The sequence below is a fragment of the Strongylocentrotus purpuratus genome, unplaced genomic scaffold (assembly GCF_000002235.5).
Source record: "Strongylocentrotus purpuratus isolate Spur 01 unplaced genomic scaffold, Spur_5.0 spur5_contig_855, whole genome shotgun sequence".
NCBI lineage: Eukaryota > Metazoa > Echinodermata > Echinoidea > Camarodonta > Strongylocentrotidae > Strongylocentrotus > Strongylocentrotus purpuratus.
Genome location: NW_022145563.1, coordinates 1029044 through 1056517, shown reverse-complemented (window position 1 = coordinate 1056517; position 27474 = coordinate 1029044). Strand labels below are relative to the sequence as shown.

General features: G+C 37.9%; 1 protein-coding gene across 4 annotated transcripts in view; it reads left to right on the top strand.

Annotated features, from left to right (window-relative positions):
• LOC100892838 (peroxidasin homolog) overlaps positions 1-26400 on the top strand; it is a 47347-nt gene extending 20947 nt beyond the window's left edge. The window contains exons 8-17 of one of the 4 annotated variants that reach the window (XM_030996494.1): positions 6260-6527; positions 8860-9052; positions 9503-9607; positions 10338-10447; positions 11348-11524; positions 13963-14135; positions 15882-16008; positions 16727-16881; positions 23522-23794; positions 26206-26286. In XM_030996494.1, coding sequence (XP_030852354.1) covers positions 6260-6527; positions 8860-9052; positions 9503-9607; positions 10338-10447; positions 11348-11524; positions 13963-14135; positions 15882-16008; positions 16727-16881; positions 23522-23793 — 1580 coding nt within the window. In that variant the 3' untranslated portion in view covers position 23794; positions 26206-26286. Of the gene's footprint in view, positions 1-6259; positions 6528-8859; positions 9053-9502; positions 9608-10337; positions 10448-11347; positions 11525-13962; positions 14136-15881; positions 16009-16726; positions 16882-23521; positions 23795-26205 lie in introns of all 4 variants that reach the window. The other 3 variants (XM_030996503.1, XM_030996519.1, XM_030996512.1) reach the window with 3 other exon arrangements.
• The last annotated feature ends 1074 nt before the right edge of the window (positions 26401-27474 follow it).

Genomic DNA, 27474 nt, shown 5'->3' with positions numbered 1-27474 from the left:
TAAGTGCCACTTTTTCCTTTCACCTTTCACCTTAAAATATGCTCTTAATTTAAAGGGATCGTTGAACAACGTTAAATCTGAGATACACGGCCCTACGTGTTATCAGTGTCTGTGATATGGTGTAATATTGAAGCCCTAAAAAAACTGCGCTTCAAAATGATCAAGAAGTGCCTCAAAAAAGTAAAAATCTTTGAGTGACCAGTTTCACCATACTCATTTTCCCCAATAGACTGTATAGTGTTATGAAAACCGTCAGGCAAACGGTTTTCAAAATTTGTAATTCAAGTCATAAATATCTTGATAATCAGACAGGCGATCGGCTTGTAAAAGTCATGGGGTTCCTGACTGACCTAAAGGTTTATAATTATCATTGCATCATGAGCTAAATCCAGAATTTTGTTTCAGAATCTGAGACAAAGTTACCGGATCCCTTTAAAGCAACTATTAAAAGCAGTTTTTTAATTAATTTCGCCCAGACCTCGCATTTTAGGTTGGTATAATTATGTTTCTTATTAAATATCTTTTCAGTCTTTCATGATTAGATTATGCTTGAAACCCCATCAGTATTGTTTTTTTTACTTTCTTTATAAGATGTAGTATTTCATACTGCGACCTCAAAAATCCTTAAATTGTTACTTGCTTGCAAATTACATATATTCAGACCATCACGCCCAACTGCAATGTATGATGCTCAGTATCTTGGACCATGTAAAAAGAGAAACAAAACTTGAAATCATCCCTGATAACAACAGAAAAATTGCTCGCCTGGTGGTGATGCAAATTTTGTTCTACCCCCCCCCCCCCCCCAAAAAAAAAAGTTTTGCTCATTACACCACTAATACCTTTTACTGATGACACCTTTAATTTTTCATCACTCTGCTGCCACGGATGACTGAGCAGCAGCCTTTAACCCTAATAAGGCCGGGGGGGGGGGGGCATTATGGCCCCCTACTCCACGATTTTTCTGATTGCTCGAAAACGCATATGGATGGCGCCCCGCCGCTCGCTGACTTTTTTCTTTCGAGTCTTGCGCAACTTTTAAAAGAATTTTTTTGAAAATCGGACCTACGGTTACAAGGTCACGTGACCTTTTGTCTTTGCATGTCAGCCCGAAAATCGCTCATTTTCGTGATTTGTGTACAAAACATATGGAAAAGTCATTTTTCCTAAAAACAGATCAAACATGGGTTAATGGGTCTTGTTTGAAGTTTAGATGGTTGTTTTTGGAGTCAAAATAGTTGAATTGTAGTAAGAAATGAAATAAAACAACAAAAACAATGCAATACATAAGTTAAAAAAACAATGAAATACATAAGAAATTATCAAAACAAGGGATAACATAAGGAATAAGCTGGCTCTTCCAAATTTTTGATGTATTATTATTCAGAATGGTCTAATGAATATATGTAGTAAAAAAGAATGCTTAAATATGAATAATATATGATTTATGGGTAAAAATGTGATTTTCATGACTTTATTTGCATAAATTACCATAAATATGCAAATGAGTGAATTTTTCAAAAATTATTTTAATCAAATTATTCTATACACTTCACTTGACATGCGTGCAAATTTTCGCGGCAATCGGTCGCTTCGCGGCCGAGATCTTAAGGGGGGCCATAATGGCCCCCCCCCCCCCCGGCCCTACCAAGACCTCAAATAGCCCGGCCTTTTTAGGGTTAAAGGCATCGTTTGACAATGTTAAATCTGAGATGCACTGCCCTACGTGTTATCAGTGTCTGTGATATGGTGTAATATTGAAGCCCTAAAAAAATTGTGCTTCAAAATAATCAAGAATGCCTCAAATAAAATCTTTGAGTGACTGGTTTTACCATACCAGTACTCGTTTTCCCCAATAGACTGTAGTGTTATAAATAAACGTTAGGAAAACGCAAAATTTTGTTTTGATTTCCAATCATAAATATCTTGATAATCAGACAGCCACTCGGCATGTAAAAGTCATGGGGTTCCTGACTGACCTAAAGGTTATAATTATCATTACAGCATGAGCTACTTAGATCCAGGATTTTGTTTCAGAATCTGAGACAAAGTTACCTGATCCCTTTAAAAAGAGTATTGTCAAAATCAGGCGCGTACACAGGGGAGGGGGTTAAACCCCCATCCTTTGGTATTTTTCTGTGTGTAAACCCCCCTCAACCCCCCTAAACCCCCCCCCTTTGCAATTTTTTTTTTATTTAAATGAAAAAATAAAAATAAAAAAAATTCCCATGGCTGACCTAAAAAAGCTGACCCCCCCCCCCCCCCCCCCCCCCCAACGGAGCAAAATGTCAAATTTTCAAATTTCTAGACAAAAAAAAAAAAAAAAAAAAAAAGTGTCCTCTGTCCTCTTACCCCCCCCCCCCCCGATTTATAAATGTTAAACCCCCCCCCCCCTAGAAAAAAATCCTGCGTACGCGTCTGGTCAAAATCCTTTTGTACCAAATTTGGACTGAAGCAATGGGTCAAATTCTCTTATACGCATTACATATTATACGCACACAATTATTATACACAATTTTATTTCAGTCTGAAACTTTATTCACATTGATTTTGTGCAATGAGGAGACAATGTCAACTCAAACTCAGGAAAAAGGTTCATTTTTATGTGTAACAAAGAATTGTATTCTCTTTGTTTATATTCTGATACAATCTTGGCCTCTCTCGCCTCCTATTTAAGGCTTATGCCGAAAGGGTGGGTAGGGAAGCGTCGTGTCGCGTTGACTTGAACGCGACCATTCGTCCAAAGCCCCCCGGTTTGGGTGCGTTGACTAGTCTTCCACATCAGTTGTTTATAATAGAATTTACGGAATAGTAATTTAAGTCGTTCAAATTCAAATAATCAAGATAGAAACAGATTAAAATTAAATAAAACTAGTTTTTACGTAGTCTTGCAGATTAGGTGTTTATAAGAATTACATCAATAAATGAATTCAATAAATATTTTTAAAAGGCCAAATAAAAATAATATCCATTTTTTTCTATGTACAGTGCGTCCCAGAAAAAACGAGACCGAGAAGTATTGATGTTTTATCATAACTAAATCACAACCATAAATAATGAATGATACATATTTGGAAAGCTTAGAGTCTCCTTTTTCGGTTGATGCTACTCCTATGATGCATATTTCACGCATGAGTGATTAAAAGCAATTTGAAGGAAGGAAACCAAAAAGACATTTGGCGGGCGGTATCTGAATTTCGAAGAATAATTCACATTTCTAGAAAGTTGAGTTTCTGCCCTTTCATATGACACCTCAATCAGGAAAAATGAGCGAGGAATAACAAAGTTCTGTTGGTTTAAAGTAGCCCTTACATTTTCATAATTTTAACAAACGAATTCGTTTTCACTGTGTGCCTGCCGTAGCAAAAAGCAGATTTGACAAAAGACTTAACTCCGTTTCGTTGACAATCAGCCATGCATGAAGACTCTCGTCTACGGCTGATTGTTAACGAAACGGAGTTAAGTCTTTTGTTAATTTCGTTTATTGATAGGCAGGCAGCCAGTGAAAACGAATTCGTTTAATAAAATTATGGAAATGCAAGCACTACTTTAAACAAACAGAACTTTGTCATTCCTCGCTCATTTTTCCTGATTGAGGTGTCATATGAAAGGGCAGAAACTCAACTTTCTAGAAATGTGAATTTTTCTTCGAAATTCAGATACCGCCCGCCAAATGTCTTTTTGGTTTCCTTCCTTCAAATTGCTTTTAATCACTCATGCGTGAAATATGCATCATCTGAGTAGCATCACATTAAAGAGGAGACTCTAAGCTTTCCAAATATGTATCATTCATTAATTATAGTTGTGATTAAGTTATGATAGAACATCGATACTTCTCGGTTTCGTTTTTTCTGGGACGCACTGTATAGAATTCTTTGTTGATGTAAACTAGTCATGCTTAACAGTCTTTACAAATGAAATAACAAATAAATAAATAAATAACGGAGTAAGCCTAGCTACCACCTTAATGCACCCATTCGGGATAAACCGGCGGGTGGGGGGGGGGGGGGGGCTTTCTGATTCCATATATACCATAGAAAGAAATGAATATTATATTTAGTTGTTTTAATAAATAAACAACTGATATGCAAGACTAGTTAAACATCTTTATTAGACATTTTAGATATCATCGTAAATTATTTGATTGTGTTTCTTGTTATTTATTGATTTAATTTTTAATCTGTTTCTATTTTGATTATTTGAATTTAAACAACTCAAATTTCTGTTCCTTAAATTCTATTATAAACGACTGATGTGGAAGACTAGTCAATGCACCCTTTCGGCCAAACTGGGAGGGGAGGGTGGCTTTGGACGAATGGTCATGTTCGACGCGACGCAACACTCCCAACGCACCCTATCGGCCAAACCGGGGGGGGGGGGGGGGCTTTGGACGAATGGTCGCGTTCAAGTCAACACGACGCGACACTACCCTGCCCACCCTTTTGGCATAAGCCCCTATTTAATGTGTGATCACTTTTTCTTTTTCTTTTTTGTTCTACAAGTGCGCCTTGAGCTTTTGCTTTCAATTTATTATTATTATCGTTATTAAGTCTTGTCATTTCATTCAAAAATGACATGGTTTACTTGAGATCTCTTTTGTTTTGTTATTAAAGTCAACTGTCAATATTTTTGGTAGTTATCAAATCTTTGAAGTTAGTAAACCTGTAAGTTTTCATCGGATATTCAAGACAAATACCTTGCATGTGAAATGCTGCATTGGAAAAGATGCAGAGAGATTTTAGAGTTCATTAATCTAGACGAGAAGTTCATGAAATTAAAAGCTAGGTAATAGTTCCAGGCAATAGTTCCAGGTTATCATGTGGATTGAGACAAGGTCACTTGAATGCTTAGATACATTGGCTCACTTTGTATGAAATTGTAATTAACGTCTGAAATGACATAGAAATTCAAATTAATTGTTCACATTTCATAAATCATCATAATTACATGATTCAGAATACCATAATCTAGACAAAAAAATACATGAAGCAAATCTATTATAGGTCTATTGTTCATATACATAACATTTGTGTTTCCTTTTTTTTTTAAGATCTAGAAATAATAGTCAAGGTAAAAGTTAATAATTCAAAGAAAAGAAAAGAAAAAAAAGAAGGAAAGAACCGTTCTCACGATAAACATCTCCATTCATTGTCTAATTGCTATCGATCATCACTGCTGCCTGTGAAATTGTTAAGCAAATCATATTTATTGTGATTCATTTATACAGATTCCTTTTCTGCTGATTTTGCGATAGCTAATTGTAAAACACCCTGGTAGCGAATGAGAAAGGTCATTATGGAAAAAATAAGAATTTGTGTAAATTGTGAGGTTATGGAATCACAAAAATGATTAGAAATTGCCAACATTCTCATGCACGTACTGTACACATTCAAGTGTATAGGGAACTAAACAAACGGGTGGTATGAAAGTTAGGTCCAAACATCCAACTTTTTCTTGTCATAATTATTTGTAATATGAAGGCATTTTACAGTAGTACATTTCACAGGGGATAGTGGTTGATGATGTTCTTTGATCCCCAGCCTGAGTAACATGAAGTGAATGATAAAGCTCACAAATTATTTAACACCTTTCCCAGAATGCAACATTTTCGTTATTATTGTCATTGTTATTGTTTTTAATTTGTTTACATGTCTTTCAGTAACAGAATAAGTTGAAAAAACCAAACGATAATTTTACAAGGCCTTTTGGCGTTATTTTAGTTCCCCTTTTCTCATTTTAGACTGTTTGTTAACATGTATGTATTTTTTTTGTTGAAGTATCATATTGTAATGATCTATTGTTTTCAGGCGCGTACGCAGGATTTGTTCAAAGAGGGGTTTTAACATTTTAAAATCGGGGGGGGGGGGGGGGGGGGTAAGAGGACATTTTTTTTTTTGGGGGGGGGGGGTCCCCAAAAAATCGTAACGACTCAGCCGGCCATTGAATAAGCAGGGGGACGCTTTTTTTTTTTTTTTTTCGAAATTTGAAAATTTGACATTTTGCTCCTTTGGGGGGGGGGGGGGTAAGGTCATCTTTTTAGGTCAGCCATGGCAATAATTTTTTTTAAATTTTAAAAATTTAAAAAACAAAAAACAAAGGGGGGGGGTTTAGGGGGGTTTACACACAAATAAATACCTAAGGGGGGGGTTTAACCCCCCCTGCGTACGTGCCTGATTGTTTTTATGTTAAGATGGAAATAAATAAACAAATGAAATGAGTTATGATTAAATCACCAACATATATTTTTCTCATCTTTTAGCTAAGAGCTCCTCACGTTTGGCAACCCATCAGCTAGGCGATGCAAACCTACTCCCGTTTCTGCCACTGGACGAGGACCACCACGAATGCCGCGGCACGCAGGGTGGAACAGTGAAATGTGGGCTCGCTGGCGACGAGAGGGCTGCAGAACAGCCCACACTCACCGCGCTCCACACCATCTTCGTCCGCCTGCATAACAACATCGTGAGTGAGCTTCAGCTCATAAACGGTCACTGGGACGAGGAGCGACTGTTCAACGAGACAAGAAAGTAAGCACTACTGCTTTTGTTCTTGGTTGTTGATGCGATAGTTTGTTATGGCGCTTGTCTTTCAGTTTACGCCGGATTCATATTTATGGAATATGATGTTAATAGTTTGATTTTTTTAGCTAAATTGTATTGTATGATGTTGTCCGTTTTGTAGTATTTTCTGGCCAGCCCGGTAGATAATAATTCGATAGTCCCTTATTGTAGAAATCCGCTCTTTTAAAAGTCTGCAATAGGGATAATGCACCTAATTTTAAACTCGACTTTAGCAGTCCATTTAGGAGTTACATGTTGTAAATCAATTCCAAAGCTATATCAGAATCCGCCCACCGTCATGAAGTAGTAATTTGAATTGCTCCTTGTGAGTGGATTCCACTAGCTTGAGCGTTAATTTTCACTCCAAAAGAAGAGTGGATTTACAATATACTGTCCATCTTGTAGAGAATAGACCGAACTAATCCAGAATTAGCGCATGTCCAAAATGATCCCTAATGATACTGACAGATATTTCAATAGTAGCTATGGTTGCAGATAATGCTTGAACATGAACATTTACAATAGGGCTTATATGAACGGAGGTTATGCCTGGTGCTCACGGTTAATAATAAAGTTGGCTTGTTGACCTTCTCCGTGCGGACCATCGCGGTTGTTGGTCAATCAGCGTAGTGCTATCTGATGCACGACTGATGCGATACTTGCACCATGTTAGAAAGACATCGTTCAAAATAATTAAAAAACTGCAAAACAAATAGTTCAATTCAATTCAAAATAACATTTAGCTCTTTTCCATTTCCTTTATTATCAAAATACTGAAGTATAAATATGTTCATACGCATTGACGAGCAATTTAACAATCATATCAACAGTTTTAACGCACAAAAACGGCGTATATCCAAAAATGATAGGCTTGTGTCGGACACAACTTGGAACAATAGACTATGAATATAAGAGCAGAAACAATGCAATAGTGTTTTTTAGCCTATTGCATGCTGGAGCTGACGAGTAGGCCTACTCGATTCAGCCTATGAGAGAAACAGGATTCAGGAGTCATTGGGTGAATAACTTGTGTACTATATTAGCAGAGGTATTAACGCACTTGAAATGACGCATGGTGTTGAACGAGCATGAAAAAATGAACAATTCTTCTTCTCGCCGATGATCTTTACGTCGTAGGGGACGTATTACGTAACTCCCTCTTCCAATCTCTCATCACTTACTTCAAATAAGGTGCATGCAGACCCTTTACATTCAAGAAAATTCCTTTTGACCCCCCATCATTATTTTGGCATTTTGTCTGTACCTGCATTAAGGTATATTTTATAGTATTAATGACTGCTTTGAGAGAAATAGTTGTTTTATTACGCTCAAGGGAAGGTTAGAATTGTGCTATTCCCCGAGGCTTGCCGAGGGGAATAGCCCAATTGTAACCTTCCCGAGAGCGTATGAAAACAACTATTTCTCGAATATTAAAGCAGTCATTAATACTTTTATATGCCGAAAAAAAATAGACTAAAAAATGAAAAATTAAAAATATTTATCATTTTTGTCGAAGACGGGATTCGAACTCTTGCGTACAATAAGAGATGTACCGAAAACCAACGCTTAGACCACTCGGCTATGGCCCGCCGTTAACATGCTTGGCAGTTTTCTCCGATATATACATTAAAATGGATTAAAACCGGCTTCGCGTGTGATGAATGCTTCGCAAAAGCTCCATATACGGACTCTTCTTTTACTTTTGCAATGCATATTGGCACGAACTTAGATCAAGATCTATCGGCAGATGTTGTTTTTTTGTTTTTGGAAGTTTATTTTCGTCTTCATGTCAACAATGCAAGATAAAATTGTCGGTAAGATCGATCGAGATTCAATTGTATTGAAATTACCGACCAATCCTTCGCACACATACGGCATCCTCCATCGCTCAAACCATTTTTTAACATGTAAACCTATGGGGTAACCATGGAGGCTGACCAACTTTTTTTAATAACCATGGTTATTAAAAATATTGAAATGTTTTATGCATGGTTACCGAGAATTTTACAGGAACAGTTGAAGTTTATGAATGCAATTCGACCAATCAGATGGCTGGATTTCTTAGTGAGGTATATAAATAATACTATTTTACCTGCTAAGAATTACATTAGTTTCTTTGATTTTTTGTCTGTAATTTTTTTTTTCTTTTCATTTCTATGCACGTTACTGGTATGTTTTACTTATACTGCTTGTTATTTTCCATTATGGTAGGCCTACATTCTGCATAATTAAACACCTAATGTTGCCACGCACGATTGTTTGTAATATAAATGCCATTTTTAATTGAATTGTATTTCAGGATCGTTACTGGTGTGTGGCAGCATATTGTATACAACGAGTACATGCCAGCCCTTTTTGGTCCCGTAGCGACTGACCATTTCAAGCTCTCTATTAAGCCTGGTCGCAAGGAAGTCCCAGACTACAATGAGAATCTAAGTGCTACCATGAGCAACGTGTTCGCTTCAGCAGCCTACCGTTTGGGACATAGCCAGGTAACGAAACGCCATTATAATCACTTTTTTTTCTTCTTTTAGAAATACGTGCTCTCTGTTATTCTACAGAGTGGGTGCATGTCATCCAAATTTGATGTAGAACAGTAATTCAGAGCATGCGCCAGTACTTCAACAAACACTGTTTATTTCTACTCACTACGTCTGCGATATCATTCTTACATGATGCGTCAGAGACCGCGACAGAGGCCGACGCCTCCTTCCACGTCAGTCAATGACGCATCAAGTGGGACGGGGATAAAAACAAAATTCTGTAAGTGTGCTTTTAATTCCTTGTGCATTAGATTCCGGTGGAGCGTGAGATCTGTGATAACGACCACCGTCAGATACCGGGTCAATCACTGACGCAGTGATGCTTCAAAAAATGTGGTCAGCAAATGAGGAAGTGGGAATAATTGAATGTAATTACTCTTTTTTATCCTTGCACTTTAGATTCCGAGCGAGCTTGAGATCCGTGATAATAAGCACTTCTCTCGGACCGCTGTTCCCCTCCATCACGCCTTCTTTAACGCCTCTGCTATGCACGATGCAGCAAATGTAAGACTACTTGGAGTTTGGGATATGATTAGGGGGAGATCTGTTTTGATTTGATTTCATTTGATTTCTTCTCATTCGTAAAGCAATTGAACAAAGCATGAGAACATATTTGACATTGTTTTGATATAATGAATTTCGTGCCCGGATATCATGGCAAGATAATTGTAGCTGTGAAAGCTAAAGAGACAGTAGACTGATTGATTGATTGATTGATTTATTTGGGTATGAGAAGTAGGCAGTAAAGGAAACCATCAATATTACACATCGGAAGATTGACAAATAAGTTAATTATTTCAAAGCTTGTGAATATCTCACATCAAAATTACATTTCAATATTAGACACGATATATAATTATGTAGGGAATAGGTATGTTGTCATAATTCAATATTTATTGATTCCATTCAATCATAAATATATACATTAAAAATAAATAATATACTGGACAATAACAAAACAATACAACAGGAAACAAATATCTATCTATATAAAATAAACATATGTTATAAGTGAAGAAGGAATACAAAATTGAATTTCTTGTTATCACATAAAATAATATACAGGGGTTAAGTACTTGTAATAAATAACATTTGAATTTCCTTTTAAATCCATTAAAATTTCTAGTTTGACATATTTCCTGAGGAAGTGCATTCCAGACAAGAGGTGCAGTATGTTTAAAAGAAAATGACACAAAATTATAATCACGATTACATGTTAATTTTGCCATCTCAGAATGGGATGAATGGATTTGTTCTTGGAAACATCGCTCAGAAAGTGAACAAGGTTGACCGCCATGTTACTTCAGCAATTCAGGGCCATCTCTTTGAGGAGGAGGAAGACGGGTGAGTCAATCGTGATATTGTACATGAGGCATCATTTGCCTGACGTATAGATAGGAATGCGTCAGATGACTGGACATGTGCGACAGTTGATGCACTGTGTGATTGTGATATTGTAGAGAAAGTGATTGCAACATGAATAATGCAAAGATTGCTTTTAATTTCTTGTGGATCCACGACTTTGTTTATACAGTCTTGATTAGTGCAGGTGATTACGCAATCGAAATGACGTCTAATGTGTAATGGCATATCTTGTATCACATACCGCACAAGGGATGAAATTCGCTTCTCACTGCTGGCGGGACAGTATACCGAAAAATATTGACCGGCAAGACACGGCATAATTCTACTAATAACAGACATGTTTTGTTAAAGTATCTCTTTTGAATTGAAACCTAAAATGGTATATCTTGTATCACATACCGCACAAGGGATGAAATTCGCTTCTGACTGCTGGGCAGTATAGCGACAAAATATTGACTGGCGAGACACAGCATAATTGTACTAATAACAGACATGTTTTGTTAAAGTATCTCGTTTGAATTGAAACTTGGAATACGGTAAATAAAACAAATATTGACTGCTTATTTCCCTAGTCACGGTTAAACAAATCAAGCTCCTTGGTGATCTTAGTGACCTTACTGCACCATGCCCCTTTTGGGGCAAAGTACAGTTTCAAGATCACCTTGGGCAATAGCTTTAACTTTACCCCTCGAAGCAGTCATTATTTATCTAGTATTTCTTGGATGATACTCATGAGCTTGATTGTAGGCGCAAGGCTTGAACATGAAGTGTCACCAACTACGGGGTAAATATACAAGAAATATGAGCAAAAATATTCATTCGTTTCATTTTACTGCCTTAAAAGAAGATAAAAACCCTGTATACCTCATTCATTTTTAGATTCGGTTTGGATCTCCTTGCAATGAATATTCAGCGTGGACGCGAGCATGGCATCCCTTCTTATGTGGAGTACCGTGAGATGTGCACACCTAAACGACCAAAGATAGAATCTTGGGACGACCTTAAAGGAGTGTTTCTGGATGATGGTCTCCTTGACGAACTCCAGGAGCTCTACGGGTAAGTTACACCCCTCTCCTACACAATCAAACATCAAAACAAACAATCAAAGAAACAGACAAACAACATCAAACAATGAAAAACATTGTGTACCAATGAATGGAACTCTCATCAGCATCAATGCTGTTCTTCCTGAAGGCCATGCAACAAGTCACCAAAGCAATCGTCAGGTTCCTATTTACACCTGGATGGAGAGTGGCAAATGTGGATAAATATCCTGCCAAAGGACAGTAGTGCCGGGCTGGGAATCGAGTCCTCAAACTTTGGACTGATAGTCAGGCGGGTGTTTCCTTTAACCCTTTGCCTAAGGGCACCGGGTGCTCTGTGTACAAAGTTTATGGGAATATCAGAATCTGGAAGGGAACGGGTTCAAAATGCAGATAAAACCTTCAGTCTTCTTTGGGGCAATCTTTGTCTGTCTGTGGCGTTATCCAGGAGAGTTTTGGAGCTGGCATATAACTCTCTTTAATAGACCGGCACCCCCCCCCCCCAAACAAAGTTGTAGAGGGTGTGTATGTCGTGGGGGGGGGGGGGCTTCCTTTAATAATGCAAATACAACCCTTCATGGCTATCTTTCACTGTGGCGTATCCAGCAAAGGCTTTATTGGACCAGGATCTATTGGACCCCCACCCCTAAAAATGAAATTAAAAACAAAGTTACAGTGGCCTTTACTCCGTCCTGGAACAATTGCTTCAGATTGCGTCCAAGATACAGGGTTAGGTTTGCAATAATTAAGGTTTTACGTTCTAGGTTTGGGGTTTGGGTGAGGTGTAATGTATGATACAGGGCTAAGGGGCAATCCAACCCTTGTAATAAGTTCATTTGTATGAAAGCAGAAAATCAGATAGACAGTATGAAGAAAGTGTGAAATATATTGGACTAATAATAAGAAAGTTTTAATGTTTGAATTACAAGACCCCTAAGTCTAAGCAATTCTCAAATTGGCAAATTGGTAGATTTGTGACGTAGTCGCGGATAACCATCCTCGAGTCCGAAATACTCGCTCATCATCATCCATCTGGCTCACTCAGTGTCTCTCTAAGAAACGTGCTGGTGAATTATCTTTTCCATCGGTTGCTGCAAAACTGTGGAACCAGCTACCTACTGCTGTGCAGACGGCCTCATCTGTTGACCAGTTTAAGAAACTACTCAAATCACATCTATTCTGCTAGAAATTACTTTATTACCAGCCTACATCTACTTTGCTGATCTCTGAGAAGTGTGTAACTTTTCTTTTTAAGTGGCCCAAACATTGTGTAGCGTGTGCATGCAGCACTTTGTATCTGCAAGGAAAAGGCGCTATATCAAATATCTTTTGGATTGGATTAGATTGGATCGGATTAGATTGGATTGGATTAGATTGGATCGGATACCCATTTTGATACTCCTGGGTCAAGAGGGATGGATGTGGGCAAAACACCAAATATGTATACGCTGTGCAAAGATCGAAGCTAGGACCTCTCGCGTGTGGTGGACTAGGCTATCAAAACTGCCTTAACTCTATTTCAGACCAGGTTTTTACTGGGGTCAAGTGAAGTGTATAGAATACTATGGTAATTTCAATTTTTTGAAAATTCAGACATTTGCATATTCATGGTAATTTATGCAAATAAGGTTATAAAATTGTTATAAGATTATAAAAGTGTATAGAATACTATGGTAATTTCAATTTTTTGAAAATTCAGATATTTGCATATTCATGGTAATTTATGCAAATAAGGTTATAAAATTCACATTTCTACCCATAAATCATATATTATTCATATTTAAGCATTCTTTTTCACTACATATATTCGTTGGACCATTTGGAATAATAATACGACAACAAAAATTGGAAGAGCCAGGTCATTTCATATGTTATCTCTTGTTTTGATAATTTCTTTTGTATTTCATTGTTTTTTAAACTTATGTATTTTATTTTTCTTGTTGTTTTATTTCATTTTTTACTACTATTCAAGTATTTGACCCCAAAACAAACACCTAAACTTTAAACAAGACCAAATAACCAATGTTTTATATCTTTTTAGGAAAAATGATATTTCCATATGTTTTGTACGCAAATCACAAAAATGAGCGATTTTCGGGCTGACATGCAAAGACAAAAGGTCATGTGACTTTGTAACCATACGTCTGATTTAAAAAAAAAATTGATTTTAAAAATGCGTAAGACTCGAAAGAAAAAAGTCACGAAAGAAAAACTTTATATCTGCCGCGGTTCCGGAGGGAGGTGTTATCCCTCCTGGCAAACTAGTACAGAGGGGCTTAATTTTCTCTGAAATAAAACATCGAACGATGACATATGTACACAATAAGAGCATACAACAATGATGATGATGATGATAATAATTCCAATTTAAAAAAGAAGAAAAGCATTCAGTGCTTCGGGTTAGCTCAACAGAAATATCAATCTCTTATTTTTTTCCCTTATTATTTTCAGGGAAGATGGAGTGCGCGAAATTGACGCGTTCATCGGCTTCACGAACGAGAAGCACATGCCTGGAGGTCGAATTGGCCATACCCTCGGTTGTCTGCTCGGCGACCAGTTCAAGCGACTTCGTCTTGGGGATCGTTTCTGGTACGAACGGAATGCACCGGAGGGTTTCACAGACAGTAAGAGAAACATTGTGCAATTTATTTTATTTTGTTATTTCGTTATTTTGTTATTTATTCTTTCATGAAATTATTTACTCAATAATCATGTGTTCTTTATACGGTACGGTCTCTTTATTACATAAAAATGCTTTGAAAGAGAGCCTTGTATTACATAATACAATCAATTTTTTTTTTTTTTTAGATAAAAAAAATAAAAAAAATATCACTAAACATAATAATTCAAAACAAGAGCAATTAATATAGATTGATAAGGGAAATAAGTATTTGATTATTTTTTTATCATGATACACAATTCAGCTAAAATAAACTTATATTAATACAGTTGGGCAGTGGTTCGTAATCAGTTTCCATTCCCTTTCACCTAAGTATTTCAGCATATCATGTGTGGCAATAAATAGCTATAAGTCGTACCTGACTGTAATGAAGGGTTCTTTTTTTGTATCATTGGATATCACTAACTTTGCCCAAAACTGTTCATTATAGGTACATTCTCTAATGCAGCATTAAACTTGACGAAGGGAAACTTTTGGGGATCATTTTCCCAACCCTACTCTAATGAATCTTGGTATTTCCCATTGTTTTCATTTTGAGTACTTACAATGCTGCTTATCGTAAGACAGAAACATATTCTGATAATTTTCAACTGTTTACATTGTGTGTTTTCAATGTAGCGATTCAGTTGCCAATAATATTAATTATGTTTACATTGCTGGGTGGCGGAATTGCTGCGTGAAAGTGTCAATATATCTGAGTGATTGAATGCTACAGTTACATTTAAAGTAATAGATAACCCTTTTGAAAAGTACATGAATTGTTATAATGATATGTTAGGCAAGGATACAATATAGTGATACAGCAAACTTAGCAATGCGAACGTTCCGTTGAAGTAAGAACAGACCTACCTATTCTCATCATTATCTTGATTAGCGTGACACATCGTGTGCATAGGGTATTATGCCTGTTGCGTCATTTCGATAGCGCTATTACCTGCTAATCAAGTGTGTGAAGGCATTTAACCCATATGCCAGTAATTCGAGAAGGTGCTTACACTGTCCATTTTTTCATTCACTTTTTGTACGATATTACTCTTGCATGGCGCTTCAAAAAGTCACGGTAGTCGCTGATGCGGTGTGCAATGGGACCTATGTGTAATTAAGTTTTTACAGACGTGTATCAATTAGAAATGATTATTTACGTACGGGGACCGATCTTTAACCTCACCATCCGAAAGACGTAACTCAGTTTCGAACCGGGGTTGCCTGAGCCAGTTTGTACATGAACACAGACGGAGATGACTATGAACGTGCCGCTAGACAAAATCACATCTCCTTTTCACACTCACTATAATAACTTTCACTGAGGTGCTTTATCAGTTAACCAACCTAAGAGCCCTACAGTCGTTACCCTGCCCGGCCAGTGGATTTAATGATGATCCAGCCAGACGTAGTTACGATCGAGCATGCACATGTGTGTGTGTGTGTGTGTGTGTGTGTAATTGGATTTTTACAGACATGTATCAATCAGATATGATAATTTACGTCTGGGGACCCATGCACGTTTAACGTCACCATCCAAAAGACGTGACTCAGTTTTGAGCCTGCGTCCTTGGCTGAATCAGTTTGTGTTAGCTGGATTACAGGTGCACGCCACAACACCCCGTTAATCCATGTTGATCCAATCATTCATTTATACACAAATTACATCCATTGCCTAATATCACTCTGTTTTTCCTTCCAATGACAGGTCAGTTGGACGCTATCAAAGGCACGTCACTGTCACGTGTTCTCTGCGACACCCTGGACGGTAGCGAGAATCTCTCCATCCAGCCATATCCCCTGTACACCCCGACATGTGACACTAAGAAGTTCAAGTAAGTCTCTATATCCACTGGCATAAATCCTGAGGGGTGGGGGAGGAGACAACGCCCTCACCCACTTTTGAGGGGGGGGGTGGCCTTAACAGAAAATGATGTCCCCGCTTTTCAATGAAAATATAGTTTTATAATCAGTAAGGGTAACAAGGTTAAAAATGATAAGTGAGCTTTGCACGTGGGGGGATTATTACTTTTGAAAACTTCTTTCTTGTCCTTGCTATGTCATCATGTAGGGTTCCAGCTATCCTGGAAATACGAGAAAAACCTGGAAAAAGGGTTCCCTTTTGTCCTGTCAGAGTACAGCCAGGGAAATGGAGAAATGTCACTCACATCAGGGAAAAGCATAGATTATCATTGGTCCCCAAAGGAAGCAGTCAGTCGCTTCTGTGCAAACAGCTAGTGTATCCACTGAATAAGTCACTGTTTGCCCTTCATTGTGTAACTTACGCCTCCTACAATGAATCAGGGAATGGTATTTTCACACATTATGTATTCATGAACTTTGCTAGGCTTAGCTATCAAATGACCCTGCACATATGTGTTCCAATGTTTCCTTTTATTAGCCGGGAGCTAGTCTTCGGGAAAAGAAGGAGGGGAGGGGAAGAGAGGAGGAGGAGAGGAAGAAGATGATGAATAAAAAATAAGAAGGACTCCATTTGATAATCATTACCTAATGAATATTCAAGCATGTTGATTTTCTTTATCAAACTTTCAGGAATGATATACCATGGGCACAGTTCAGCATGGAGAATCCCTACCCTGAGTTTAAAACCCTGACGTTGCCCAACTTTTCCAACCACCGTGTTCCATGCTCTGACGAATCTGAGATTCCCAAATTGAACCTCAACCCCTGGAAGGAAGGCGGTGAAGGTGGGTCACTAGAATCAGTGTCTGCCGGTTCTGCAGCCTCCGATGAACCCAATTTATTGGACCGATCTTCCGGATCCTCTGATGCATCTGATGAATCTGATTTATCTGACCGCTCTTCCGGTTCCTCCGACGAATCCGATTCATCAGACCCGAGATCCAGTGGATCCAAATCCAGTTTCAGTTTTGAAGATTTGTTGCGACCCGACTGGGACTCTGACTCTGACTCTGACTCTGACTCTTCTGAAGGGTATGATCGAGACTGGCGTGACCGAGCCAGAGACTGGGCTCGCCGAGCTCGGAGCTTTCGCCGCCAAAGCAGGCGGTTTCGCTAAAACTCACTAAAAATTAAGTCCACTGTAGACACTATAGCAACTGCTTTCGAAAAATCATCAAAGGCCATTTCAATAGCCTTGTCTGTCCGAACATGTTATCTATGCATTGGACATACAATAGGTATTTAAAATGCACTTGGGTTGATTTTTCAAATGTAGTTGAGATCGTGTTTGTAAAGCCTCGTTCAGAAATGAATCGGTAAGCCACGGTAGATTACTATAATAACTTGTAAATGAAAGACAACTGCCCGCAACAAAGGTCCTACACATATATACTGAGCTCTGTGTTATAAGACACAGAAAATGCGAAGCGTATTATACTAAAATGTAAAAACGCTGCGGTTTACCGCGTCGTATGTGAACTAGGTTTAATATGGCAATAAAGCCTCGGTCACACATAAAGCGTAAACCGTCGTGGGGAAATAAATGACTTTGGCGTTGCACACTTCTCGTTTCCGTAGTGTATGAAATACTGGTATAAATGATTTTGCCTCTGTAGTACCCGAGTACTCTGCTCACCCCCCCCCCCCCCCCCCCCACCTAAATGACATTCTCTTAAAATAATATAACTAACGCAGCTTTTGTTTCTCAGTTTACCGCGACATGTCTGAATGAGGCTTTGGATGGCTTAATTAATCAGTAGGGTTTTATTAATAAGCGAGTAATGAAGAACCTCGCATCAATAGGTATGTGGTCCTAATTTGGCCAATTAGTTATTGGTCTATGCTTTCTTGATTAAAAAAAAAAGAAATTACCAAACAGATACGCTGACTGTACTTAATGAACATAACGTAGGCCATAGACAGCTTACGCCTAGGTCACATTTGCCACCGCGGCCGAGGGATCTAAAATATCTACAGCCAATTGCAATTATACGGCTGCCACAGTATTCCCACGCTCACATACGGTAGCAGTCACATATGTTAGAGTAGCCGCATAGCATATTTTTAATTTGTAGAGACAGAAAACCTGGAGCTGCCATACAGCCTTTGAAGTGATGATGCACGGTCAACTTAGGGAACTCCTGCAGCGGCCGTAGGGTTTTGAAAATACCAAGGCAGACGCAAGGTCACCGTACCCCTGACCTTGCCATGCAACCGCTCTACGGCATGGCTATGGCGAACTTAGAAATGAAAAATTGTATAACTCCGCACTATAATCCCACAGTGACCCGTACGGCCTGTAAAGATAGGGATACGCCCTAGGGTGACCCTAATACCACTGCAGATTCTCTCCTGCCGCTGCAGGTAACTCTCAATTTTGGGGGACTATGTCCACCGTATCCTAGCCGTATTATGAACGAAATCTATCCTTAAAGTGTTAAAAGAAAATTTTAATTTTGGGCCAACCATTTGTCCCACATATTACCTTACATGAGCCTCAGGGATGTTGTCACTGGCCCATATCGAAAAGTACCCTTTCAATATAGGTCTTAGGTGAAATTATAAGCGTAGTAAGATTATATTTTTTAGGCAAAATCTCAGGTTATTAAAGATATAGACAAGCAACAAGTCTTTTTTTTGTGTGTTCATGAAAAGCAGTTGCAGGAGGCGCGATAGCTCAGTTGGTAGAGCAGTGGTCTCGATCGTGATCCGGTGACCCGGGTTTCAAAACCAAGGCGATGCGCTAGTGCCCTTTGGTAAGGCATTAATCCTCATTACCAGGTCCGTCGGAAAGGACCTAAAGCCGTCAGCCGTCTGGTTGCTTACTTACAAGCATTTATGCTTTCTTAGCAGTCAGGTAAAATAACCAACCAACCAATATTACTCGACCCGCAAGCGCCCCAGGGATGTTGTCACTGACCCATATCAAACACCCTTTCAATATAGCTCTAAGGTGACATTATTAGCGTAGTAAGATTATATTTTTTTAGGCAAAATCTCAGTTTATTAAAGATATAGACGAGCAACAAGTCATTTTTATTTTTGTGTTTGTAGAAAGCAGTTGCATATTAAGCCGACCCGCAAGCGCCTCATTATTACGTAGGCCCTTGGAGCTTCTCTTGACTGTAGAAAATTAGCTGCATATAAGCCGACCCGCAAGCGCCTCATTATTACGTAGGCCCTTGGAGCTTCTCTTGACTGTAGAAATTTAGCCCAATATTCTTGCATTTTAAAAAACCTGAAATGTAGCATATCAGGATAAAAATATAAATACAATGACCGTCATTTGAAAGTTAAATGGGTCATGACAAGGGATGGGATGGGGGGGGGGGGGGGGGGGAACCTCCAAAGCCATTGCAAACGGCAAAAGTGTGGAAAGATCTTTGTGAATTTTACCGGCCTCAAAACAGGCTCTGAGCCCAACAGGCCAACAAGAGGCGAAAAAAAAAAAGAAAAAAAGATGTGAATACAAAAATGAGTAAACCGAAAGTAAAAATACATAGATAATTAGATGAATAAATGAATGAATTAATGTATAAATACACGAATAAATAAAATATAAAGAAAACTGCGGAGTAGCCGGTCTCGATATTTCCTGTCAGTCGACCTCTATTACGAGTCAGAATCCAGTCCTGGATCTGGATCTGGATCTGGTTCCACTTTTTCCTCGGGTCCGGGTCCAAGGCCTGGTCTGCTTCATCCGGATCCTGTTCTGGTCGAACCCTGTGGATGTGACACGGGTAGATCCAACTAATGCATGTATGGGTGAGGGCGCAATTTTTTGCTTTGGGCATTCATGTAGTGCAGAGGAGATTTTGCTATAAACACGATCGCATAAGAGCTTTCAAAAATCAACTTGAGGCAATTTCAATAGCTCTGTGTGAAACCTTTTGTTCTATGAGAGCATACATGTTCTCATAGAAGAAGCCCTGTGTGCATCGAGATAATTAAGCCCTAATCATTGCAATGCCTTAATCATGTGTGTTGTCACGTACTGTGCATGGTTCTTGCCCTTGATAATTAGTGCTGTGCCGCCTAGCTTAGCAGAGCACCATATTGATTTCGTCAGAATCTATCTTTTTAGGTGATCTGCTGCCTAGTTTGGCAGCTATAGAGTACCTTGATTACGTCAGAATCTTCCTCCCCCTTTTTTTTCTATGGATTTTTTTTGCTTCATATCTCATGAATACCATGATTAATTATTATGAAATTTTCATGACATGTGCCATATGCATTATTATTGATCCTATAACGAAGAGATTTTTTGTATTACAGATGCGTAACGTCATCTCTGTTATTTTCTATTATTGAACTTATTTCCGCCATACATTGTCATTTCTGATTGATATTTGACATGCATAACCTGACGTCATGGGTTAACTTTAGGTCACACCCATGTCCATGCACGCATATTGGCATACGCGTACAAGTTCGTCAAAATGCTTATACATGCATGTATAACTAATTTACTACAGTGACGTTTCAGACACTTTTGAACATTTAAAAAATTAAGGATGCGGACGCATGCTAGCTTTGGCGTTTTTGCGTGTGCCGTCCGTACTATGTGTATTAATTCAATTTTTTAAAACTGCTCTTGTATTTCTGATACTATTCTTAGCAACATGAAATCAATTTTAGCCATTGTTGACCTGAATTTAGCACATAAACGTTAGTTAAACCTCAAAATGGACGCACGCACGCAAATGCAGAAAAATTGCCAAGAGTGGTTTTAAAACCGCTATAACTCTTCAAAATGGCTGGTGATCGACCCCCAATTTTTCTTTCATGTTCTGATGGCGTATGAATTGGAGATGGAATTTCATGTATCACGTTTGCTGTTAGAATGCTTTGACGTAAATATAGTATGTGCCACTTAAAGGAAAACAATTCAATTTGAATCGATTAGGTAGTATTTGCCATTGTTGTTTGGAATATACCTTGTTCATCCCTACTCTGATGTCTCCCATATTGTATTAGGTAGCTGAGACCTAACTCTACAAATGTATTCCGATTTAATTTTGATGAGGAATTTAGAATATAAGTTTCAAAGATGTAAATCTTAGATATTATTATTATGTATATTTTCAAGCTCAATAATCTTGCTGAAAAGGGAAGTAGTATTGGATCAAATTGATACAGATGGCTATTGGAATATTTAAGGAAGTGTTTTTAGTTTATTCAGTATTAATGTGAAGAAATGACTTGTTAATTTATGGATGAGTGAAGGCTGAGAGTAGAATGACATCCTACAGGGTCTACATGTGCACAAATGATCCTCAGTCTCAGAGCATAAAGTATAGGAAGCTCATAAAGCAATAGTATAGGGATGGTTATGCTAACATTCTTGTATCATGTCTATATGATTTCTTAATGAAGACGCTATTAGAGATGTGTTATATCATTAGAAGCTATGATAGATTGAATGATATCTAAAATGTAATAGACACTAGACGATTAAGCTATTAGTAGCCAAGTAATTATGAGATCCTTGAAGAGTGATATTGCACTTGTAAATAAAGCACGGAAGTAAGGAAGGTTTTCAAGATGATGTTCTTAGTGATATATTTCAGAAAAAGAACACCATGCAGAGAGCTAAAGCTTTGGCGTCAAAATATTGTCACTTAAAGGAAAACAATTGAATTTGATTCAATTAGGTGAACGTGTTCTAAATTCCGATTAAAGGTAAAGACTGCAAAATCTACCATTATGGTTTTCACTTGTACGTGATATATCGCATCGAGTATGTGTTATATTTCCATGCATGGATATCATTTATGAATGAGATTTGGTATACATGAACTTGATGTCATGGGTAAACTTTTGGTCACACCTTTGTCCGTGCACACATCAGGGGGACTGATTTTTTTTCAAATATTTGTAATATAAATGGAATGTAGGATTTCTTTGTAAAAGAAAAAATCTCCCATTGAGTTTCTACATGTGTTATGTCTAGACCGAAGCAGCAGATCAGTTATACATATATATATATATATATATATATATATTAACATATAGCTATAGTGTATGCATATTGTGACCAATAATAATGGTTATGATATCCCACATTATTCGTCACTCGCCTTCGTATTTCCAAAGGGTCTGAATGTGAACACAAACATCTAACAACAATTTGCCATTTGTGAGCAAGGTCTTGGAAAGAATCGTAGCTAACCAACTCATGAATCACGTGGATAGTCACCATCTGCTCCCTGTAAACCAGTCCACATACCGCAACCTCCACTCAACAGAAACTGCGTTTTTGAAAGTGCTCAACGATCTACTCCTAATTGCTGTTGACAAGGGTGATGAGGCCGTTCTACTTCTTCTGGACTATTCCGCAGCGTTTGACACGCTCGACCACATCGTGCTGCTACATTGTCTGGCAAATGACTACTCCATCTCAGGGACTGCCCTCCAATGGATCGAGTCATATCTACAAGACCGTGCACAGAGAGTAATAATCAATGGGACCTGCTCAGCTCCACTCACTTTCAGCTGCAGAGTTCCTTAAGGCTCCGTCGTCGGCACTCTGCTGTTCCTTCTGTACACTGGTCCTCTCGCAAGAACCATTACTCGTCATCAGGGTGTGACACTCACATTTATTTAACTATGTCACCTCGTGGCAAAGTCGATGCTGTTAATTCCCTAAAAGATTGTCTTTTAGACATCAAGGACTGGTCAGCCAATAACAGACTCCGTCTTAATGAAAACAAGTCGGAACTGATCCATTTTTCCTCACAGCTCAGGAGCACAGTGCCTCTACCAGTTCTGACAACCGATGAGGATGTACTAAAGACCTCCGAATATGTTAGAGACCTCGGCATTACATTGGACAAACACCTTACTCTTCAAAAGCACATCAAAAACGTCTGCAAATCCGCATCTTGGGGCATCTACAAAATTAGAAAGATCATCAGGCGACTGCTTGACAAAATCTCCACTGAAAGACTTGTCCATGCCTTCATCTCCTCCCATTATGGACTATTGCAGCTCTCCTCCGGCCCATGAACAAAAACCCGTTATGGTGACCATGCCTTTTCATCGATTGCCCCGCCTTCTGGAACAAACTACCACCTCATATTGAAAATGCCCCATCCATTGAATCATTCAAAACCCTTCTCAAAACCCTTCTCAAAACCCACCTTTTTAAACAGTTATAGTTTACTGGAGGCGCACACAAGTAGTTAATTCCATTCAACTTGATTGTATTGTATTAGTAATATTTTATTTTATTTTGTTGCTTTTAGGGTATTGAACATGTTAAATAATTACAAGTTAGACAGTACCACCTGTGCGCTTAGAAACATCTGTATAAAGCGCCCTATAAATGTAATTATTATTATTATTATTATTATTAACTGAGGACGAGGATTTACATACTGCTCAGGAAACTTTAAGCCAGTGGTCTTCTCTTTTCTTCTTCAGAGAAAAAGATAATTATCTGTGAGCACAAGTCGGCTACAATCGATTGCGGAGATGGCAGTATCAGCATTTCTACCGCTGTCTACGGACGAACTGACAGCACAACCTGTCCTCACGACCAAGTATCAGACACGGCTTGTGGAGTAGACCTATTGGATGTTCTCGGTCCAGATTGTAACGGCCGAAGCCAATGCGGAATTATAGCAAAGAATAGCCTTGCCGGTGATCCATGCCGAGGAACATTTAAGTATCTTGAGGTTACTTACACATGCTAAGGTAACGCTTTTTCTCTCAACTTGTAATTAGATGATCCACCGTGTTAGGATCAATATGGCGCATGTCATGAACATTTCATTGTCATGAACCATGTCTTTCATGAGATATAAAGCGAATAAAATCCATACAGAAAGTAAGGGGGAAGAAAGATAGATTCTGACGATATCAATCGGTGCTCGCGATGCTAGACGGCAGATAAACTTTTTTTTTTAATTCTGATGTCTTCCATATTTTTTTATGTTGTAGCTAAAGCTTTACTTTACAAATGTTCATGATTCGTGGACAAAATTCTGATTTAGGGTGAAGACAGCAAATTCGGCCATCATGGATTTTACTTGTACATGCTATGTGAATGGAGGCTGGAATTTTGTTGAAAGTCTGAATTTCTCATTGACTCTTTGTTATTAGGTGATCTAGCTGCCCCATAGTGTAGCAAATCTCCTAATATTAGTGTTTCAACGTTCTCTTCCTCTCTATCTCTTGATCTTGCGATCTCACGACCACACAACTTTCTTCCTCTTTGCTTTGCTTTCACCGACTTGACCATAAGTCTTCTGGTTAAAATTAATGCTCCTTTTACTCGTATCTCCTTATCACCGACCAACCCAAGCCGCCGTCAAAACATGATACATGTACTTGGCAGGACGTAAATCTAAACATGCAGTCAAGCCTTTTAGTCTCGTGGTCAGATTCGGTGAATGCCTCTTCTTACTATAGTCTCCATCAATACTATATCTATCTTACAATTCACATCTGCACATTTTCTCCTCGCGATTCTCGACCATCGACATCATTTTTCTAGCTGCTATGTACAATTTGTATAATAAACAATAAACAATCAGAGCTTTAACTTAATGAACAGTGTTATTTTTATATTTGTTCGTCGATCTCCTAGCTGTCATTAGTTAAATGGTAACAGTGTTGTACCGAACAATAGCCAGCACAATCATTACTACTGTTTCTACGTCCTTGATTAATACATTAGCTTTTACATGGACGTGTTATATATGAGTGGAGATTTGTTTCTACATGTGTTAATATCTCGATCAAAGCGGCAGATCACCTAATTCGTCTCTGTGACGAATTTCATGTCTAGTTGTAATAATGTTTGCCTTTTTGCACTTTTGTTTATGTACTTCGTATAACCGTAGTCGGTCTATGTCATGTACTGTTGGATTTGGGGGAGTGGGTAGGGGACAACCACTCAGTAATTCATTTTGAAACCCAGGTTGTATTCCTTAGTTACACCCGACAAAAAAAATGAAAGAACATTTCTTCCTTTTTAGTTTGTTTTGTTTTGTTTGTTGTTTTGCTCTTTTTGTCAGATAAGTGTGTTTATTGTGCCCTCCCATTTTACAAAATTCCTGGATCTGCCCCTGTCATTGTGTGGGAAAGTTAAAATGAAATCTAGAAGTATATAAGCCACTGGGTTGTATGTCTAGTCACTATGGTTGCACATGTGTTCAATGTTGTTTTTGTTATATAAACACACCTCACCCAAGCTTCAAAATATTTGATTCATAGACTAATCAAGGATTGTTTGGGGGGGGGGGGGGGGCTAGCAGCCCCTTTGAAGAAACATGATAACAAATGAATGAATGAATGAATGAACAAACAAGTATATAGATAAATTAATTAATAAATTGATTAATAAATAAAAGAGTGAATAGGTATAAGTAAATGAATAATCAACAATCAAATAAATAGATTAATAGATGAAATTTAAAAGATGGGAGTAAAACTACTCCTGTCTGCCCCCACCTCCCGTTGAGCTAAGCGAAGAGTTTTCTAGAGAGTGTTTTTTTTTCCTCTTCATCATTTTCTTCTTCTTGAGAAAATGATTGTCTTTTGAAAAATAATAGTCTGGCCTATTTGTCTGTGCCGCTGATCCAAGATTCAACATTGATTTTATCAGATGATATCACACAGTGGCATATGCAGCTTTAATATCTCAGCTTAATGTGATCCAATCGACTAGGAAGTCTACTTTTCTAGGAACTGGTTGCTTTACAGTGAGGGTAGCGCGCCCCCAAATATGATTTATTTATGGAAGAAAGGGGCAATCTTATAATTATTTACCTTAATAATTTCCCACCCTGCTGATAACAATAAACTATTATATAAAAAGAGACATGTTTTTTTCTTCTTCGTCTGAAATCTTGGGGTGCAAGTTGCCCCCTTACCACTCCTTCACATATGCTAGAAATGTCGGCCTCAAGGTTTATACTTCGTAATTGATTTTTCTATAATTTCAACATTTAATCATATTTATATGTATACTTAATAATGTAGGCAAACAGGGCAATTAGGGAAAGCAGTTTACTCATTGAAAATACTACCCTTTGTTTCACTACAAATAAACAAATACACTAATTTTTCTTTTCTCCCCTTTTTTCCTTCTTTTCAAACAGTAGAGCCAGTACCGGTAGATGTAGAGCCAGTACCGGTAGGTGTAGAGCCAGTACCGGTTCTTAAAGAGACGATCGCCCTCCTAGATGACGGAAGGACTCTTGCCTAGGAATAGTTTAATTCCAATGATGTCATCGTTATATCACCACTTAATTGGGCCAAATAAAAGTAATTTTGTTTCTTGTCCTCTCCCTCCCTTTTTTGGTTTGGGGGGGGTGGGTACCGCTTAAATTTTTCATGTAATTTGTTTTGTTCTAAAATTAAATGAATAACTATCTGAGGATATTTAGACAAAGGGGTTAACAAAACTGAAAATGCACCCAGTTTGTAGCGTCTAAAATGCATGTATAAACGAAATTAGAATTAACAAGATTTGTGTTGAAATAGACCTACTAGTATTTCTATGTGCTGACAAATATCAGTCAAATAACATTGAGTTCCCTGTTCCTCATTTTCACTATTAAAAAAAAATCCTGACAAGAAACTAGGTATAATTCTTACTTGGCCTTAAGTTTATATATTTAATTATTTGTGTATTTATTCATTCATTCATTCATTTCATTTGGTGGCATATGAACCGGATTAATAGATAAGGTTATGAGAGAAACAACTGCCAAAGTAGGAAAGTCTGAAACAGGAATAATATATAGAGGCTGACTGATCCAAACCAAGATGTAGTTTTAATGTCTTTCTGAACGTAGTTAAGCAAAGAAACAACAAAATCCTTTATTTCTTTCCTTTTCATTTATTTAGTCCTGACTTCAGTACACGTAGTAGTATATATTATCTTCAGTTGACATAATCATGAAAGACAAAAACATGAATATTTTAACCCGAATTAGAGCTAGTCCACGAAAAGCTTCATGCCTGTGTTTAATAGCCGTGTATTACAAGCATAAAGAGTTGATCAGTTTAAGTACAACGCAAAAATATAGGTAAAGTGATGAAAACAAATAGAAATTCATTTAGTTCATCTCTGGTATGTGAATGTTTCGTACTCTATAGATCAATACTTGCTACTTTATAGCTCCTGTAGATATTAATCCTGATGATAAAGAAAACGCGTCATCTTATCATCAACATAATCGTTTTTTCTTCAAATTTTAATCTTGCCCTGTAGGGTTTCTATTCTGGTCGGTATATACTGGGTCTTTAAAAACAAATATTAAAGCATATTTATTCTAATATCCTTTAAAGTCATCAGGATAATAATATTGTGTATTCATCTGTAGGAATTTGTCACACTTTATTGTAGTTTGTGCTCCTTAAAT